This window comes from Phlebotomus papatasi, chromosome 3, assembly GCF_024763615.1.
Source record: "Phlebotomus papatasi isolate M1 chromosome 3, Ppap_2.1, whole genome shotgun sequence".
In the NCBI taxonomy this organism is placed as follows: Eukaryota; Metazoa; Arthropoda; class Insecta; order Diptera; family Psychodidae; genus Phlebotomus; species Phlebotomus papatasi.
The window spans coordinates 29,301,932-29,321,116 of record NC_077224.1 but is presented as its reverse complement, the minus strand read 5'-3'; the positions used below and the strand labels follow the sequence as shown (position 1 = coordinate 29,321,116).

Sequence of the window (19,185 nt, the reverse complement as noted above, 5' to 3'; positions counted from 1 at the left end):
AATTAATGCAGTAAGAATGTTCCATGATTATAATACATTGAGAATTAATTTTTATCGCTCATTGTTAATGTATTTACTCATCGTATAATTTCAGTAAATAAATCTGCGATGTGATTAGGAAAATTACATATTTCTGTCATAAAGAGTTGGAAAATGAGAGAGAGACACATATTTAATACTTCTAAGTCACACATTTCTTTCCTATTTGACTCCTTTCGTTGTCTTTTCGCATTATTGATTTCCATTGTCTAAAGATAACCTTTGGCAGGTGACGAAACGTCATAATTCGCCTTAATAATGTGCTTACACAATATGAAGTCTTATTCCCATTATTTACAAAATTGTAGAAGTATCATTATATAATAGGAACAGCACATTATTAATAAAAATACAGATTTGCATTTATAGGTAATTGACCTTAAGAAAACAAAATTTTTGGTGCGTTTAGAATATAATTCTTGATATCTTTTTCCACTAATATTTTAAGAATCTTCACGTAATTGCTTTTCAATTTCCTGTCTTTTTGTTATTTTTCTTTACTTTGCTTAAAATGACTTGTGCTTTAGTTTTTTTTAGCTTTTATAACAGGTCAAAACTGTTCTTCAATTTTTATTTGATGTGATTCGATCGGAAATTAAACCGCAGACCTCTGCGTTGTAGAGCCCAGTTTTGATTTTGCCAAAGTTTCTTATGGATTATGACCATCTGTGTTTAATCTCACAGCTCCTGAAAGGAAAAGCATCGTCTAGTTTTCGAAATAATCGACATCGAATTTTAGAAAATCAATTTTTCGGTTATTCGGACATTCGACTGAACTGTAGGGTGTTTAAAAGTGCTGTTTAGCATTTAAAGATAGCTTTCCAAATCAATTATGATGATCAAATTCCGACAATTATAACCGGAGATATGGGCGTTTCAAAAGCATTTTTTACTCTTTTTAAGCTAAGTAAGTTCAGGGATTAATTAAAAGCTCCTAGGTCATGCTGTACTATACTAAAATTTGAGATTGATCTCTGCCATAGGGGCTGAGTTAATGAGAAAGCAAAGTTTAAGGGTGTTCCAAAATAGCAGAAGGGTGTTGGATCTGACATTGGATCTGTCATAGACATTTAACCTTTGCCGAAAACCACTTGTCGATGTTCGGAAGTGGTTATGCAACAGATGGATGGATGGATTTGAATCCGATCTGACGAGGTCGGATTTCAAATCGCCTAATTTCTGATTAATATTATGCGATAAATGTGAATGGGATAAACTGAGGACAACTTCTTAAAATATCCATAGAACTTTTCACTTATCGGAGAAAACATTTCTTCTAAAGAAATAAAATCAAAACGAAGTGTGTCATACTAGGATTTTGAAAGTATATATTATATTTTTAACAATAGTCACATTATATTTTTTTAATAACTGGAAATTTTAAAAAATTTGTAATTACTTCCTTCTTCTTTATATTTATATTCATATCAGTTAATTATAAAGTAATTCTCTGAATTTTTCTTTAAAAAAAACCCATAAGATGAATTTTTAGCGTAAAATGATATTTTGGCCCAACTCTGTGTTTTTCCATTCAAAAATATACATACTCTTGCACCGGAAGATGTCTTTATTTGAGGGAAACGTTCTGGGTGGATAGCAATTAAAATTTATGTGTATATATGTAGAATGTAGAGGAGACCTTTTGAATGTCAGAATACGAATATGATGAATATCTTTCGACACATCCCAAGGTTTCATGCTAAAATTTTTTTTGGCCACCACTCTTACTTGATAACAAAATTGATAATTACGTTTAGGAACTTTTTGTACTGTTGTCTTCTTTAAACTGTCAATTAAGTTTATTTCTCAATGCACTACATCCACATGTGGAATATTATTTCTGTGTGAATAAACTTAAAACTGAAAGTTACAAATGTATTACATATTCATCTCAATCACCAAGATTTTTTTAGCATGTATGAAATTTGCCAACTTTTTCGCTAATTATATAAAGTGAGTGGATTTGTTATTAAAAGATTAATGACATGTTTTTTTTTCGTGTGGAATTTACCTTTATAAATTATGTATTTCTAAATTTTATTTGGATATGATATAATAAGCAATTTCCCCATAGAAAGATAGTGTTTTCGTGAAACAAATTTAATATTATTTCTGACCACGGTTTTTTCCGTCTTTTCGCGTTTTTTATATGATCATGTTGTATTATTCAAATGTGAATTATTAATTCACAAATCCGACAGAAAACTCACTTTGTCCTTTTCAAATGGACTGGACAATTTTCAATTATAATTCTATAACGATATTCCTTATTTTGCCTGTGCGTTGGAAAAGTATATAGAGGCAAAATTATAGGTTTTCCGAGGGGTAAAATGCAAAATAAAGAGTGAATGGCGACTTTCGGGCGCCTTCCGTCCTTTGACTTTTTACTCTTTTCCTCAAATTCTACGCCAATGAAAATCATGAAAAAATGCGAGCCCTTTTCTGCCTTTCACATATTTCTCGCATTTCAACTAACAAAAATTCCTTAATAGTGGCAAGTAAGGAAGATTTTGAGAAAAAACTGTAGATAAGAAGAAAATTCATAGTAAAATTAATCTAGGATATAACTTATTGCCATTCTTCTTAGTATTCTGTTAGATGTAGGGGAACTAAGGCAGTAGTTAACATGAGATTTATTTTTATTTATTATAGCTAGAGTATGAAAAAAACTAAAAATTCATGGAAATTTGAGGAAAAAAATAAGTGGACGAAATTGAGAGCTGGCCGAAATTTGGTACACGTATTATGGGCCATTTAACATCTTTAAATTTAGATTACTATTCGTTAATATTAATAAATAATGCTGAAGTAACTTTGGGATATATTATAGTCACAAGTACGAGCGTTTCCCAAAAAAAGGACGCTTTTGTTATTGTCACCCCTTTTTTCTAATAATGCAAACTGTTGAGTCTTCTTCACCTTTGTGATCAAACTATTTTTTTTCATACATACACTTTTCTAAAATTAATATTTTTATTTAAATATACTTCTATAGCTTCCAGTTCTTTTTAGCATGTTTCTTAGGACAGTGCACTTTTCCAGGCCACTGAACGCTTAACTTCATTTTCTCACAGTGAGATTGATTTGTTAGTCTACATCCATTTCAAATAAGGGGAGACAATCGGGAAAAAATGTCTGGAGAATAAATTAAATTAAGTCCAATGTCACCACCAATTTGTTCTGTCGAAAGTCATTGTGATTCAAACATCTTTCGTGATGAATAAATTCTGTGCAAGGCATCAAAAAGACAGGAAATTGATCAAGTGATAATATTTTGGTGTCAGTGAACTCCATAAGTTTTTTGATAAAACTCTCAGGCATTTTTTTTTATTCAATCTATTAGAGTCTAAAAAACGATATATTCGGCAGGGCAACGTAAGCTGCAATATATCTGCAGGCAATTTATATTTCAACATACCTGCAATGGAGAGAGAGAAAAGAATGAATGGAAGAAGACTCTTTTCAATTTATTTATTATTTGTGTGTTACCTCATTTTTGGCGAGAGTCTTCTCTTGAAACACCGTAGAGAGTAATTTAGAAAATTGCACTGTATTGCATTTTTAACTGTTTGCTGTTTTGCCCACGCCACTGTGTCTTTAAGACATGATTTCGTGAAATTTTATTGCATAATTGTGTGCTTTAATGCTAAAAAATTACTGTTATTTACCAAAAACTCAAGAAAAAAAGACGGTCTTCACGGAATGAAAACCTCTTGTGATTGTTTGTCTGTTTTTCCTTTAACTTCGTCATTTTTTCTCTTGAACCTATTTTATTTTATTTGTCTTCTCCCAGTGTATTTGCTTTAATGCGTTTTTTCTTCTTCCCTTTCTCATATGACCACTCAAGAGAATAAAAGAAATTTTCTTGCATCAACCAAGGTCTTATGTTTTGTTAATTTCATAGTACAAGAACATTGTTCCTCTTTAATCGAATTACAAAATAGCATTAAATATTCACTTGTTTAATAAATTAGTACGATAATTTGGCACTTAAATTCAATTTTGTTTGGGAATGTTTGAAATTTTCCTATGGTGAAAGTTCATTTGCCTCTCCAAATCTTTCACTCTCATATTTAGCAATATAAATTTCAATTTCAGTTGATTTACTGATTTTCGAATAAATTTCGCAAGTCTGAGTAAATAAATATTGAAGGTGGAGTAAAATGTTCAATTGTTAAATAAACACTACCAGCATGTTTTCTCCAAAATGCTAAAGTTCATCAAACTGTAGCAAAAATCTTAATTTTTCTAGTTGGAAGTGAGAAATATATCTTTCATTTTGTATAATGCGTTGTAAGGATTCACAGCTCTAGCAATTCCACTGGGAGTTTCGAACCAGAGTATTTAAGGCAAAAAAATTCTGTATGTAGAAATCTGGATCTAGTAGGGGGAACTGGGGCAGTAGTAATCTGGGGTAGTTGTAACCACTGTGATTTTTTTCATTAATTTTAAGACTCCAGAGGATAAAACCCATAAGCATTCATAGATACCATGGGGATGTATGTCCACAGATAAATTGGTCAATAAAATCCTAATATACTTTAAAAATAAAAATCATTTTCCTGAAAATGTTGATATTTCGATTATTTTGATCATTTGGATTTCCACCTGGAAATTAAAAATTGTGTAAAATAATCGAAATGTAGCAATACCAGTTCTTTCCTACATCTTTTAGGATTATATTAATGCATTTACTAGAGAAATTGAGATTCTCATTATTTCAAAAGAATTAATAATTGGTCAGAAAACAGCATTTGGGGTAGATGTAACCAGGCAATTTCAATTTGACAAAATGAGTAGGTAAAAGAGCGGGAAATTGACCTTCATGCGAAATATCTATAATTCATAGATTACGAAAAAAATGGTGGCACTGTGTTCAATAAAAAGTCACATGGTGTCAAAATATGGGGAAAATCCATTGAAAAATGTCTTTGATATGCATGCTTTTAGTTTTTTTGCTATTTTAATTATTCTTTGTAAAAAGTGTCGTGATTTTTTGAAAAATATACAGTCTTTATATATCTCTTAAGTAATTAAAATAATCGAAAGTGGTGCAAAGTTAATTTCAAGGGTGGGAAAAAAGGTGTTTACTTCCTCCCCAGAAAGTGGTTACTTCTACCCCAGGTATTTTGTGAAAAGAGAAAAATGCACAGGGACACAAATTTTATTTTTATGGAAAACTCAATTGTTTTCCAGCATCCGCATTACCCTCGACGAATTGCCTATACCCAAGGGTAAAGCATGAGCTAAGAAATATTTTCCAAAAAATCACGGTGTCCTTGGAAAATCACCTCAAATTCGCATGTATCGAAAATGGTTACATGTGCCCCAGTCTCCCCTACAGTAGTGTCCCGGATTATCGGAATGATTGAACTCGTTGCTTGGCTACTGCACTCCAAATATGGGTTTTTTTCATTAGGGGAAACTCAGGCACCACTGAACATGGGGTAGCACCGAACAGTTATTTTTATTTCTAAACTACTTGGACTATGACGAACATATCTTCAGTGGATAAGCATCTCTATAGTATCAAAGGTCTCGTCCTCTGAAGTATTATATCTAATTAAAAAATCACAGTGTTCGATGGTGCCCCAGTTTCCCCTACTTGCCTAAATTAAGAGAGTTTTTAAGTGCTTCATAACGCATTTAGCAAAGTTTTTCTCTGTTATTGTTTTTAAGGTTGCAACAAATTGAAGAATAGTGTTTTGGTGAAATTGATCAATGAAAATAAAATTTGATTACTAATAATACAAAAAGAAATTACAAATTACAAATTTTGCAAAGGGAAAATGAAGAAGTTATGAACCATGTCTTGAAATTTTTAACCTAATTACATTTATGATCATATTTCATTTTAAAATATATATTAAAATTTTTTTTTCTTTTTTTAATATCTCGCGAAATAAATCAGCTTCAGCCGATACATTAAAAAAAATCTCAAAAATAGGTATATAACTGATAAAATTTAAATTTGAACACCAAATTCATAATCGGCTCATTATCAGTTATATAATCTTTTAGAAACGGTATTAAATTGTCCAGAGTTTCAAAGACATTTCCAACTTTTCCAAGTAATCCAAACTTGTCCCAATAGATCAAGAAATAGAATCTTTAGTGTTGTTTGACCTTTAACTTTTCTTTAATTATATCATTAAAAAGAATTTCAGGACATTGTCATACATCTTACTTAAAGATAACTTTTTCTATTCCAATAATAAAAGAATCAATTCGGTAATACTTTTACAAGTATTTCATAGTGATACAATTTTTTTTAGTGTACACTTTCATTATCGGTGGTAACAAAAAATTAAAATTCTCCGAAATGAATTAGTTTCAATTGAAGAAAGTACTGTGGGTGTTTCTTTTAATCACACAGACAGTCCGCTAAACATTATCATTCAATGCAATTGGTCAATGCTTTAGCATACACACTACAAGTGAACAGAACTCGAGACATTTTAAGTAAAAACTACTTAAGTCAATTTACGATCGCGAACTTTTTGATCTTCTTGAAATTTTGCCGCCTTTTGTTGCATATCCCAAGTGGTATAGGTGAAATGATTGGAATATTTGTGTTACTTTGCAAAATATTAATGGATTTTCGTTTTTAAAGAAAAATCTGTCAATAAAAAGTGCAAAAAAAATAGATTATATGGATAATTTCCGTGAAGCTCACAAAGTGTGAAGATGTAAATTTCTTGCTTGATCTTTCCATTTAACTCGTGCATGCTCAAGAAGTGTAAAAGTGGAAATAATATGAGCTTGAGAGTGAAACTCTAGGCGTTTCATTTTCCTCTTTCACCATTATTATTTAACTTGAGGCACTTTAGAAGTCTATCGGTACTAGTTGTAAATTAAAGATGTAGTATCAGCTATTTTTTGCTTTATATAACAAAATTCACTTTTTGCTTCCATAGCAGTATGGTTTATGTGGAAATCTTTGATTATTTGTAGACAAAATGTGAGATAAAGTGATTAAGTCCCGGGGTCATGACTCATGAGTGAAAAGAATGATGAGATGTTTCCTCTTTTTTTTACTGGCGTCATTTCTGATGAAGAACATGACAGTGTAACTGAGAAAAATGACATGGGAAATTTAATTAAATTAGAAGATGAAAGAATTTGACTTGTAAATTTTATTGTATAAATCATCTGACCCTCAAAAGTCAATTGGGTTACTCAAGAATAAGTGCAAGATAGGGAAAGAGAAATAGTGAAGTTTAAGGTCTTGCATTAATCTCTCATCATTTGTTACAACTACGCCCAGCAAAAACTTTCTAATACAATGCTTTTACAACATTAAATGATTCAGGACTTTAGCCCAAGGCATAATATAAAATAAACTTTCTTTTTTTGTAAAAATCATTGTTTTTGGATTATATTAAGGGGTGGCAAAGTGTCCCATACTTTGCGAAATGCTCGATATCGTGACATAGATGCTAGAGGTAGACCTTAAAAGTATTTTAGCACCATTTACTGGTTTATCGTTTTACAACAGATTTGAATGAATTATGAAACCAATCATAAGATCTCCCAAAATAGCTTAAGATTAAAACAATTGATTTTCGAACAAAAATTACCTACCTGTTCATAACCGATTGGAATCGGTGCGGTCTTTTCAGGATTTTTAAGACCTTTCTAATATTGCTAAAAGGCGTATGATTGTACTGTTCTCTATGTAGACTTGAAGCGGTAATAAATTTGAAAATAAAACTCTTTAAATTTCATATAGAATTTTGACCCGGCGATATATAGAATAAGCATTATTTTACGCCTATAAGCGAATTTCAAGTGAAAGGTTTGCCTTTTCGGCAGACATTTTATACATAATGTACATATACACAAAGTTTATATCCGCAGATTATAAGTTACAACTGCTTATTGCACTTGCAATAGCAATAAAAAAAAATACCTTAACTTTAACTTGTCTCACTTGGAGCAAAAAGAACAATATCAACAAGGAGGGAAAGTTTACTGTTGAGATGTTTAATCTTGCTGGCATCTCTTAAAAAAAAATTATATGACGGTCAGCGAAGAACTACTCTGACATCAATGTGGGTGAAACTAGTAAATGTCTGACACCTGCAATTTGTGTGTAAAGAAAGTACAGCGAGATGAAGACGGTAAAAAATATGTCTCTTCTATTGTTAAAATAAACTTTCTCTTCGATGTCGTTCAATTTCTCAGACTTTTGTCTTTTCTGTGTATTAAATTGACTTTAGGGAAAGAGTAAAGTGAAAATTAAAGGGTCATATGTTAAAAAAATAAATATCACATACGAAAAGTAAAGAAATTATGTTAAAAAAATAAGTTAGCTAGTAAACACTGAAAAATTTAGTCTCAACTTATGGGTGTTTTATCTGTGCTTCATAATCCTTTTAATTAAGCATTAGAAAAAAACAAATATCATTACTAATAAATATATTATTCTTTCGGTTCTTTCTATTACTTCTAAGAGGCAGGATCCAAAATCTGTATTCAAAATAAAGCGTACTCAGAAATTAACAATTATTTTCGCAAAATATATATATTTTTTAAAATATACTATTTAGTTTTGGCCTTTTTATGGTCAAAAATTATTTTGTTTTTATTTCAAAAAAAAATCCAGCTTTATGAGTAAAATTTTAGAAGCAGTTCGAACTTGCATAGAAAATTTACAAATTTATAAACAGAAAATATACAATTTTTAAATGTAATCTTTTCAATGTGACTCATGTTCATTTACAAAAGGGAACACTTACGACAATCCGAAACTTTTTTATTTTTGCTTTATAATAGATTTAAAAATATTTCTAAAAAAATTAATATACTTTTTATAATTCTTTGCGCAAACCCTTCTAAGCCCGAACTTTAAAGTTTAATTTTAATTTTCCCCTAAAAATGCAGCAACTTTCGTAACTGTGACTTCAACTATTCTTAATTCACCATAATCTACTTTTCAGTGTTGTTTAACCAAGAGTAAGATTAAATTGATAGTAGTGGTTTGTTTGGATGGTATTGTAGCATCTTCAAAGTTGATGAAACATATACTGGAAGACAGATGTCTTAATTAGTTTCTCTCTAGAAAATTTGGGAATTGACAGAGAAAATTATCACCTTTGAAAGTTTTACTGATACGTAACAATCCAGCACGCACCTTTTTCAATTAATTTTTAAAAAATAAACTTATGATTTATTTATTTCTTATTATTAGCATCAATGTTTCAAAGTAACAATATAAGTGTATATAGAATTAAGCGACTTACAAAGTTGGACGGTATTAGAAGATCATCTCAAACATCGCTTGACGCGTTTAATTGGCCATTATTCGTAAATCATGATGGGGCAAAATTGTAATTCAGGAAAATTGATTGAAAATTCATATAAAAGAGAAGAGCACTTGTGATGGTTATTGTCATGAAAATTGCATTTAACCACATGAAATTGTCGTCATCATTAAATGACGATTTTCTCGTGGTGACTCAATTCCGCAAACTTTGTAGGCTATCGATTTCCCTTTATGCCACAAACATTAATGAGGTAAATAATGTGAGATGAATGAACATTTTCCCATTTGTGGCACAGATGGATAAAGAATCGCCCATCAATTTATTCGATAGCATCACATTTTTCCCACTTGGATATTTTTCAACGAGTATTATTTGCAAGTTTTACCCCTTTTCCTGATTCTTTGGTGTTAGGTTGAATGACTTGCTGATGGCTCATATGACGTCGTGAATGATTATTATGTCATTTTTACCCCTTCCCACAAGGGGAGAATGTTTTCATTCTATTCTTCCATCACTCGCTTTTCACGTACACTTCCACCGTTTCAACTGACACGGTGTCAATGCGGTCTAAAGTTAGAAAAGAGTAGAAGTCACTGGTGGAAAAACGAGACGAGATTCTTAAAATAGCTCTCTTTACACACTGAAATTTGATGTCTTTGCCGAAGATACTTTATGTAATAATGATTCCGTTTTTTTTTCAGCTTGTTGGATTGGCCACCGTAGTTCTGGCGATATGGATGCTCACAGATCCGACCTTCCTGATTTCCATGACACAGGATGAGCATCACTACTACATCGGATTGTACATTTTCCTGGCAATCGGCGCACTTATGCTCATTGTAGCATTCTTGGGATGCTGTGGTGCATTCAAGGAATCCCAATGCATGCTCGTGTCGGTGAGTTGAAGCGTGCTTAGCTGTTTTTAGCCCAAGCCAAGTAACTTACTTCATTTCAAGGATTTTGGTGTGATGGGCACAATAACTGGATAGAAACATCAACCTTTCTTGATCTTTTTTGTCTTTAGTTTCTCTATAAAATTGCTAGTCCTTTTCAACAGGTATCGAATTAGGCAAATTTGATACTAAAAAAAATAACCCGTAAAGATCACAATTTGAAGTATTGGAAAAATTCTAATTCAAATAACCAAAAGGAAGTTCATTTTATAGTCGAAATACTTTCTACCTGCATTTTTTTTTCTGTTCCTTGAAACATAAGCATAACAGAAGGGCATCAACGATCGGTAGTGTTCCTCTGACCGTTAGTTATCCCCATATATTTGCTCCAAAATAAAATGAATTTATCAAATAGTATTGTTTTATTGAAATACATGGGATAATTGAGAAATATTTATTTTTGCAATTTTAGTAGCAACTTGAAAAAAATCATGTTTTTTTTTTGTCTCAAAAATTACTTTAATTATTTATAATAAATGTAATGGTTTACCGTAAAAATCCTAGGTACTTCTCTAGAGAATCTATTTAAGGAGCTACCCTAAAAATTTCAAGTCAATCAAGAGAGCCTAAAAAATCGACCCTCAGTCCGCGCACTGCTGCGCCGCCATTTTGTATTCAAAATTAAAATAAATAATATTTTTGTACTCCTCAAGACATGTGTAAACTCCCAAAAATTTCATATTGATTGCTTCATTAGCAAAATAACAAAAAATTCACAAAAGACATTAATTTTAGGCGTTCTGCTAGATATAAATTCTTAACATTTCGATACGTGGTGCCGTTCCCTTATATAATTAAGTAGAAAAGTTAAGAAAAGTATGTTTTTCCGAAAACTTTCTGAGACTTATTTTTTTTTCTTTTTACCGTCAAAATAGTTCTTCTGTTGCTTGCTGATCATTCTGGTAGCTGAAATTGCAGCAGGAGTTTGGGCTTTCCAGAACAAGGATGAACTCAATAAGATGGTGCAGGCTTCAGTGAAGCACACCGTTAAGGAGGAATATGGAGTTATTGACAGCAGGACTATTGCTTTTGACGCCATTCAAAGACACGTAAGAAAACTCTTTAACCTATTAGCATTAATGGCGAAAATTGTCAATGGGAACTTGGAACAAAATCGGAAATATCGATTTTCACATTTCCTCAAAATACAGTAGACTCTCGCTTATCCGTGGACTCTTTTTCCGGGTGACATAAAAAAAATCCGTGGACAGTTGAATTTTCAAAATTTTGATGACACATTGTTCCTGTTTTGGGTTTTTTTGTTAAGCAAATGTGCTCTATCTACTGTAATTCTTACTCACTGTAACTTTTTTGGACAGTACGCATGTTTAGAGAGACTGTCGGATTCAGTCAGGTCAGGATTCACTCCATAAATTTTCAATGTAAACAAAAAAATCGTTGGATTTCAAACAATTTGATGAGTATCACTCTCAAAATCCGTATGACATTTGGTCCCGCTCTCACGGATAAGCGAGAGTCTACTGTACTTGAATTATTTCTAATCATAACATTCTCTGTCAGAGTCCTTACTCTATTTCGAATAGAAATATTATTTTTAGGATATTTTTTTAAAGTTTATTTTGTCGAACTTTTCAAAAATTCTAGAGCAATTGCCAGGCATGGGGTAATTTGTAACTATTTGATTTTCGTTATTAGCGACTCTTGTAAAGGAAAGGAATATTCACTCTTGTTATAATTTTATAATAAATAGGATCCTTAACATCCTTTGATAATTTTTCTATCTAAATGAATATAGGAGACCTGAGCTAAACAAATTGTAGTTTGTTTAATATTCTTTCTAAGTAAAACTATATATAACACCCCACTCACTATTTAATTCTACCTCTGACTATTTACTGCTGAGGTTTACCCTTATGTGATTTTCAAGTCATTTTTCAAAATCTGTTTTTACCAAAAAACGTCGTACAAAAAGGTGATTATTTGTCAACATTTTGTAATATAAATCGGTCAAAATTGATACCTCCTGTAAGAAAAGTATTCTGATAATTCAGAACAAAATTTAAATATATATATATATATATTTTTTTTTATTTTCCGTATTATTTACTTGAATTTTCCTCGAATTTGACTAGGATTTTCCATACTCTTTATAAAAACTATAACTTTGGTTAAAATTTTTAGACTCGGTCTCCTTCATCTTGAAGGATATAGAGTTTTTAAATATCCACTTGTTATATTTTATTTCAAGTTATTTTAAAGCACTTGATTTTTCGATACTTTACTTGCCAGCAATGGCAAGTTGCCACCACTTATTTCTAAGTTTGTTAACTGTTATTGCTAAAAGTTGGTAAAATTGAGCTAAAAAGGGCTTACTTTAAACACTTGGGGTTCTCTTCACCCGAGTTTCATTTTTATACCGAATTTACATAGACTAGGTTTATTTGAATGTTTTTTTAAGTGTTCTATACGTCTTAATCGATTAAGGTACACGTTCCGCTTTTCAATGCACCCTATATAAGTTAATTTATAATAAAAACTGTTGATTGGGATGGGAAGCGCCATCCTACTATTTCCAATTTAATTCAGATTATATTTCTTCATTTAATATATGCATAAAATTTTTAAATATTGTACATTGACATCTTTGTACTAATTTTAGAAAAATTGCGACAGTGGAAAGTATTAAAGTGGAGTTAACAAGTACTTGAACGGTACTTTTTTTTTTAAAGAAATTTTAATTCTTAACGGAATTTTATACAAAAATTTTCTGGGATTTTACCCTTTTAACGACGATACACTTTTTACGGACTGAAAATCAACAATAAAAATTAAACTGGAAAACATAATCAATGATAAGTCTTACATCTAACCTTGGAAAGTCCAACAAAGACTTTTTCGGTGTATTTTGTGCTTCTATGAACGATAGGGACAAAAATAGCCCAAAAATTTAAATAATTTTTCTGACAATACCAATGATTAATATTTTTCGCTTTAATGAAATATATTACGTATGAGTATTGTAGTTTTTAATGCCAAAAGGGTTTTGCTTAAAAAATATTAAAAGTATAACACTGAGAGAAATCCGAAAAAGTTAAAATAACATTCCGGAAATGTTAATTTTACTCTGCAATATTAATCCAAAATCGGTGTAAGTATTACCCTTTTTAGGTGTATTAGGGGTTAAAGGTACCCTTTTTCATGTTAATTTTACCCTTAATAAGGTGTAAAATTAACATGAAAAAATGTTGATATATTTTTACACCTAAAAATATTAAAGTTAATCGCACCGTCTTTTTTTTTCTTGGTGAAAAAATTAATAAAAACAATTATGAATTTGAGAATTTAAAAATTTGCCATTTTGGAGCTAAAATATTTATTACATATCAAATAGCTAGAGACTTGCATATTGTAGATTCCTTCAACCTTCTACTTTACAATTATATAACAGACATAAGAAAAAAATAACTTTGGGTAGTCAGGAAAAATTATTTTCTTTATGGGACACCGGTGTTCCAATCGTCCTTAACGAGTTACACCACGTTTTGTCTTATTTTATCCTTTATGATTCCGTCATACATATACAACAAGGTGCAACAAGTTATTGTATTTAATATTATTATTAAATTTATTATGCTCGTTTTATCCTGAAGGTTGAAATCAACCATTGAATGCATAGATAGATGAAAATAATTTAAATATTAAAATTTATAATCGATTTATTTGTATAGTTCGAATGTTGTGGAGCAAATGGGGCTCACGATTGGGCATCAAGTCGTCTCAATACGAAAACGAAGGATGGTGCACAATTCATGGACTTGAAGTTGTCGAGTTTGAATCCAGTTTATACAATTCCTGAATCTTGCTGCAAAAAGGATGCAGACAGGAAACTTTGTGAAGCATCTATTCAAGGCGGTCTTTCAACCTACATCAATCCTGTTGTTAATACTGAAGTGAGCACTATTTTAGCTAAGAAAACAAGCCAATGATCTTTCAGGAATGACTTTAAACTTATTTTTACTTCATTTTACAGGGTTGCATGGACAGATTAGTTGAGGAGTTAGAGAAGAATATGCCGATTGTAATTGCTGTATTTGTTGGTATCATCGCTGTCGAAGTGCTGGGATTAATTTTCTCAATTGTATTGTGTTGTGCGATAAAACGCAATGATCATTACAAAGGCTAATTTTACTACACTCACAAACATTTTCTTCGAATATTTTTAAGCATTTTCCACAATATTTCTTACGAGGTTCCATTTACGCTCCTCAACAACTAGGTCATTGAATTATTTATATGATTTTTTTTCAATCTCCAGTTGAATACTCTGAAAAATTTTATTTTAATATTGAAATCAAAGATCTACACAAAATTATCCTAATTTCAATTCTCATGAAAATTACAAGTCCATTTTTAGAATATGAAAAAAACACTCCTGTTTCCTACTAATTTGGATCTACCAACAACGTAATTCTTTCTAACTACAATGAACAACTCTGTAAGTTACCAAAATAATTGCAATTTATTTTAATTTGTACCCTGTTTTTGCTTTACAACTGGCAGTTCAATATGCAACGTACAAGCGTAATCGCAAAAAATGAAAATAATTTTTAAAGTTAAAAAAAAAGAAAATAAAAGAAAGATATACTTGAAATTAAGAAGGAACAAATTTTAAATTATGACATAAAATTCGCTGTGGAATATACCGAATAATGAAGTATAAGAAAAAAAAAGAAAATAAGAAAAAAACACTGAGTGCCAAAAAGACACAAAAGAGAAAAAAGAATTTCTTCCTAAGGCACAACTATTTGATTATTTTTGCAGTTTTTTTTTTTATTTTGTCAAAAAATAATAATAAAATAATACGAAACAACAATGCGCTCAAAAAATTACATCAAAAAAGCGAAATAGGTTGAAAAAAAAATGGAGAAGAAATTGAAGTTATGTAAGTAAAGAAATGTGAGATAATTGAAATGATTAGAATCTCTCGAAAAGTGTATGACAAAGAAGTAAATGTGGTTGCAGAAAAAATATAATGATGAATAATATATATTTATAACTTAATGTTATTGAATTAGAAGATATCGTTACTTGAACATGAAAAAAAAAATAAATGTCACTCCTTAAGCTGATTATTAAATTCACAAAAAGCAGAGAGATAATACAAATTTGAAAGTAAATTTATATATATTTTTGACAAGGAAAAGAATGTCAAGAATAGAGAGAAATGAGTTGAAATTCATACACAAGAGAGGAACTATGTGACAAGAGAAGATGAATTAAAATTGTTGAACTAAGAATTATATTTTTATGCTTCATGTAAAAGAGAGAAATAAACTAAAAGAAATGTAAAGTGTATTTCTCATAAGTGTGTATATTGAATAAGTATAATATATTTAAAATGAAGTTTAAAAATGCATAATTAAAAAGTAAAATAATTGAGAATGAATTGACCTCTTTGACTTGACATAATTATTATACATATAACACGTTTTTTTTTTAATTAAGCTACGCAACACATCAATTTTATTTAGTTTATATTTTTTGTTTTGTACCTTAAGGATTTTCAATATTAACCTTATACATAAATGAAAAAAAAAACTATGGAAAGCAAATAAAAAAAAACATTTTTTAGGAATTTTACAATATTTTCTTTTGAAATCTTTTTGTATGAAATTTTTGATTTTGCTAAAAATCTTTGTATTTAATAACACTCTTTAATGTAAAGCTGAAAGATATTAAAAGAAATGAGGAATTACAATTCAAAAGTTATATAAAAGGAATATTTTTATAATAGGCGAACCAAAAAAAATGGAAATTTTGAACATTTTCAAATGACTAATAATAATAATAAATAAATAAAAGAGAAGAAGCTAAAATGTGTTCATTGTGTCATTTTTGTGAATAGATGTCTCTCTTTAAGGATATTACGATGCATAAAAATTTTGAAATATAGAATACCAATTTTTTGAACAAACAATTTATATTAAAATTTTTTCTATTAAAGCTTTGCTTTATTTCCATTTATGTCAATGTGCATTTTGACTTTATGAAAACTTTAAACAGGATGATCAAACAACTACCAATTTATTTATATGGATACATTCAAATTGAATATAGAGACTCTTTTCATTATATTATAAAAATGTCATATAATTTTTTTTCTCTCAAAAGAAAAATAAAATTATAAAATTCATGTACCCGTAGATCGATCAATATTTTGACAAAAAAAAATAATGGAAATAGAAACAATCTTTAGTGCATTCATTACTCCTTCTCTTGTTGATAAATCATTAAAAAAAATATATGAAAAGAATCATTAGTCATCGTAGTAATATGGATGAGAAAATAAACGTGAAATGTATTTGAAAACTCACACTCAAGACAATTTTACGTGTAGTGGATAAAATGGAGAAAAAAATATTTAAAATTTAAATCCATAATAAATTCAGAAAAAATGTAATAATAAAGCATGAATAAAATGCTCTCTATGGATATTTTGATTGATTTTATAAATTTATTGCAGGGGGGCTTTTCTTTGTGGGAAAATTCGTTCATACAGTTCTTATTCTTCACGTTAAGCGAATTTAAAATCCGAAAATTTACATTTTATCCATTGAATACAAATTCTTCAAAAGTAATAATTCTTTAATTTTTAAAATAAATATTTTTTTTAAAGTTTTTTTTTTCTCTCAGTGTATGACAAACAATTATAATAATCATATCTACACTGAGAGAAATCCGAAAAAGTTAAAATAGCATTCCGGAAATGTTTATTTTACCCTGCAGTATTGATCCGAAATCGGTGTAAATACTATGGTATTTAGGTATATTAGGGATCTAAGTTACCGTTTTTCATGTTAATTTTACCCTTAATAAGGTGTAAAATTAACATTAAAAAATGTTGATATATTTTTACACCTAAAAATGTTAAAGTTATGAGAAAAATAAGTTAATCGCACCCCCGTTTTATTCTCAGTGTACGAATTTATACAGGTCTTGTCCTCTGAAGTGTGCTATCTAATAAAAAAAACCTGTGATAAGCCCAGATAAGCTTATGGTAGCTGAGATTCTTTACAGGTGACCTCGAAATGCGTGCAACTCGGAATGCGTGAAAATTCGATTGTGAGTTGAATTTTGGGGGTAAAGAATCGCGTCGAGTAAACTGTTCTCGGCAGTCGAAATAGATGAAATTGGCTCGACGCGATTCTTTACCGATTTAAATGGCTTTGTGCAGAATTAAATTCTCTTCTAGTTAAACCTAGGGGAAATGCTCATAATTTTGTCCAGTTTCTTATTTTGGACACTTTGAGGATAACATTGGACACTAAAAATAAATTGATTAAAATGATGGATTTTTATTCCAATATTTGATGAATAATGAATTCTATCTAAATATTTGTTCTTTTTGGAAGATTTTAACACTAAATACGTTAAAATTTGAATATAATTTGAGTTGAAATTGCTTTGTTGAAAATTCAGTGTGAGCAATTTCTTACAAGAAATATGACAGAACTTCGTGGCTTACTTCAGTCTTATTTAGTTTTGGTGAAGTACTAACAAAGTTTGTTCGCTGTTTTTGAGTGATATTATTGAATATTCATTGAATATTGTGTTGATTCACGTTACTGATGATTTGTACATTTGACCTGAAGTGAGATTTGCCTTGTGAATTATATTTTTCGTGTGAAAAATGGGAAATTTTTTAAGACATTCACCAGTGAGGTGATGATTCTTATTTTGGACAGGTGTTTTTCTCACGAAATTTTGTGAAGTTTTAGCTTTTGTGATGACTAGGTTGGACAAATGCCTGGAGAAACAAAGGAGCATCATCTCTACGAAAGAGATGCAGCGAGAAATGCCTTGAAAGGCTCCCGGAAAGGGCAGGGAATGAGCGAATCCGCACGTACTTGGAGCACCGAAGTCAACTCACTTTAATGAATGATATGGAAAGTTTCCGAGCTTCTTGTGACATTCTACGTTTCCCTTACATGAACAGGAAGAGGACTTGGTAAGATTGGTTCATCAAATGAAGAACAATGGGCATCCTATTGAGGCGGATTAGCTGTCCAAATTTACAACCAAGTTGGACAAATTAATAAACAAGTTGTCCAAAATAAGAGCCAAGGTCACCTCTACTTATCAATTCATTTTTAAACGTATTAAAACTAATTTTAATAAAAATAAGACGATAAATACCTTGCTAAGTTTCTAAACAACCCTTCTGAAAAGAGAGTAACAAGAAATGTCAATTAGTTTAGAAAATATCGCACTTCAAACTTGGAACTTCGATGCTTATAAGCAGACTGTCCCAAATTATGAGCACTTCCCCTAAATGGTATTGGAAAAATGTTTTTTTTTAATCGACCAGATGGTTCGAGAGAAGGCGCCGACATCAGTCCCAATCTTGGTGGAAACACTTCAGGATATGTGGGCAGAGTTCCTTCTGACATTTTGGAGAAATTGATCAACAGGATGCCCCGAATTTGTGAGGCGCTTATCAAAACTAAAGGAGGATTCTTCGAGGAGAACTGAATTTGATGATTTTATTCATGTTTCTTAAATAAAATAATGAAGTAAAAGAAATGAAATTGCAACAATAATAAAAAGTAATTTGAAAAATAATAAAAAATATTTGAAAAAGTAGAATTTGGGCTGGAAATTTTGATATTCAAAGAAGAAACCCCTTTCAGAACAGATCACACCGGAAACCGCCCACAATCCGTACCAAAAATTTTCCCTCTGCATAATTTTCAGTTTTTATGACTCTTAATAATATTTACTAATAGTATTGAGCTTATATTAAATGATTATTAAAAGATTAGATCAGTTTTAGATTGAGAGGCTACTTTTGCATTTTTGTCTAGAAAGCTAATTTTTGAATGAACTTCAAATTATAATTTTTTTAGCTCATGTATTTTCTCAAATTTTGTTTAAAACTGTTCTTAGGTTTATATATGAAACTA

At 30.3% G+C, this 19,185-nt stretch overlaps 1 protein-coding gene and 1 long non-coding RNA gene across 3 annotated transcripts in view; one reads left to right on the top strand and one right to left on the bottom strand.

The window, feature by feature from the left end:
- The window catches only part of LOC129807497 (CD9 antigen), a 28,766-nt gene extending 12,050 nt beyond the window's left edge, over positions 1 to 16,716 (top strand). The window contains exons 2-5 of the mRNA XM_055856795.1: positions 10,010 to 10,204; positions 11,137 to 11,310; positions 13,951 to 14,172; positions 14,253 to 16,716. Of these exons, the coding sequence (XP_055712770.1) occupies positions 10,010 to 10,204; positions 11,137 to 11,310; positions 13,951 to 14,172; positions 14,253 to 14,405 (744 nt within the window). The 3' untranslated portion in view covers positions 14,406 to 16,716. The remainder of the gene's footprint in view (positions 1 to 10,009; positions 10,205 to 11,136; positions 11,311 to 13,950; positions 14,173 to 14,252) is intronic.
- LOC129807500 (uncharacterized) overlaps positions 1 to 19,185 on the bottom strand; it is a 112,661-nt gene that overhangs the window by 2,833 nt on the left and 90,643 nt on the right. The gene's annotated exons all lie outside the window — the stretch shown is intronic.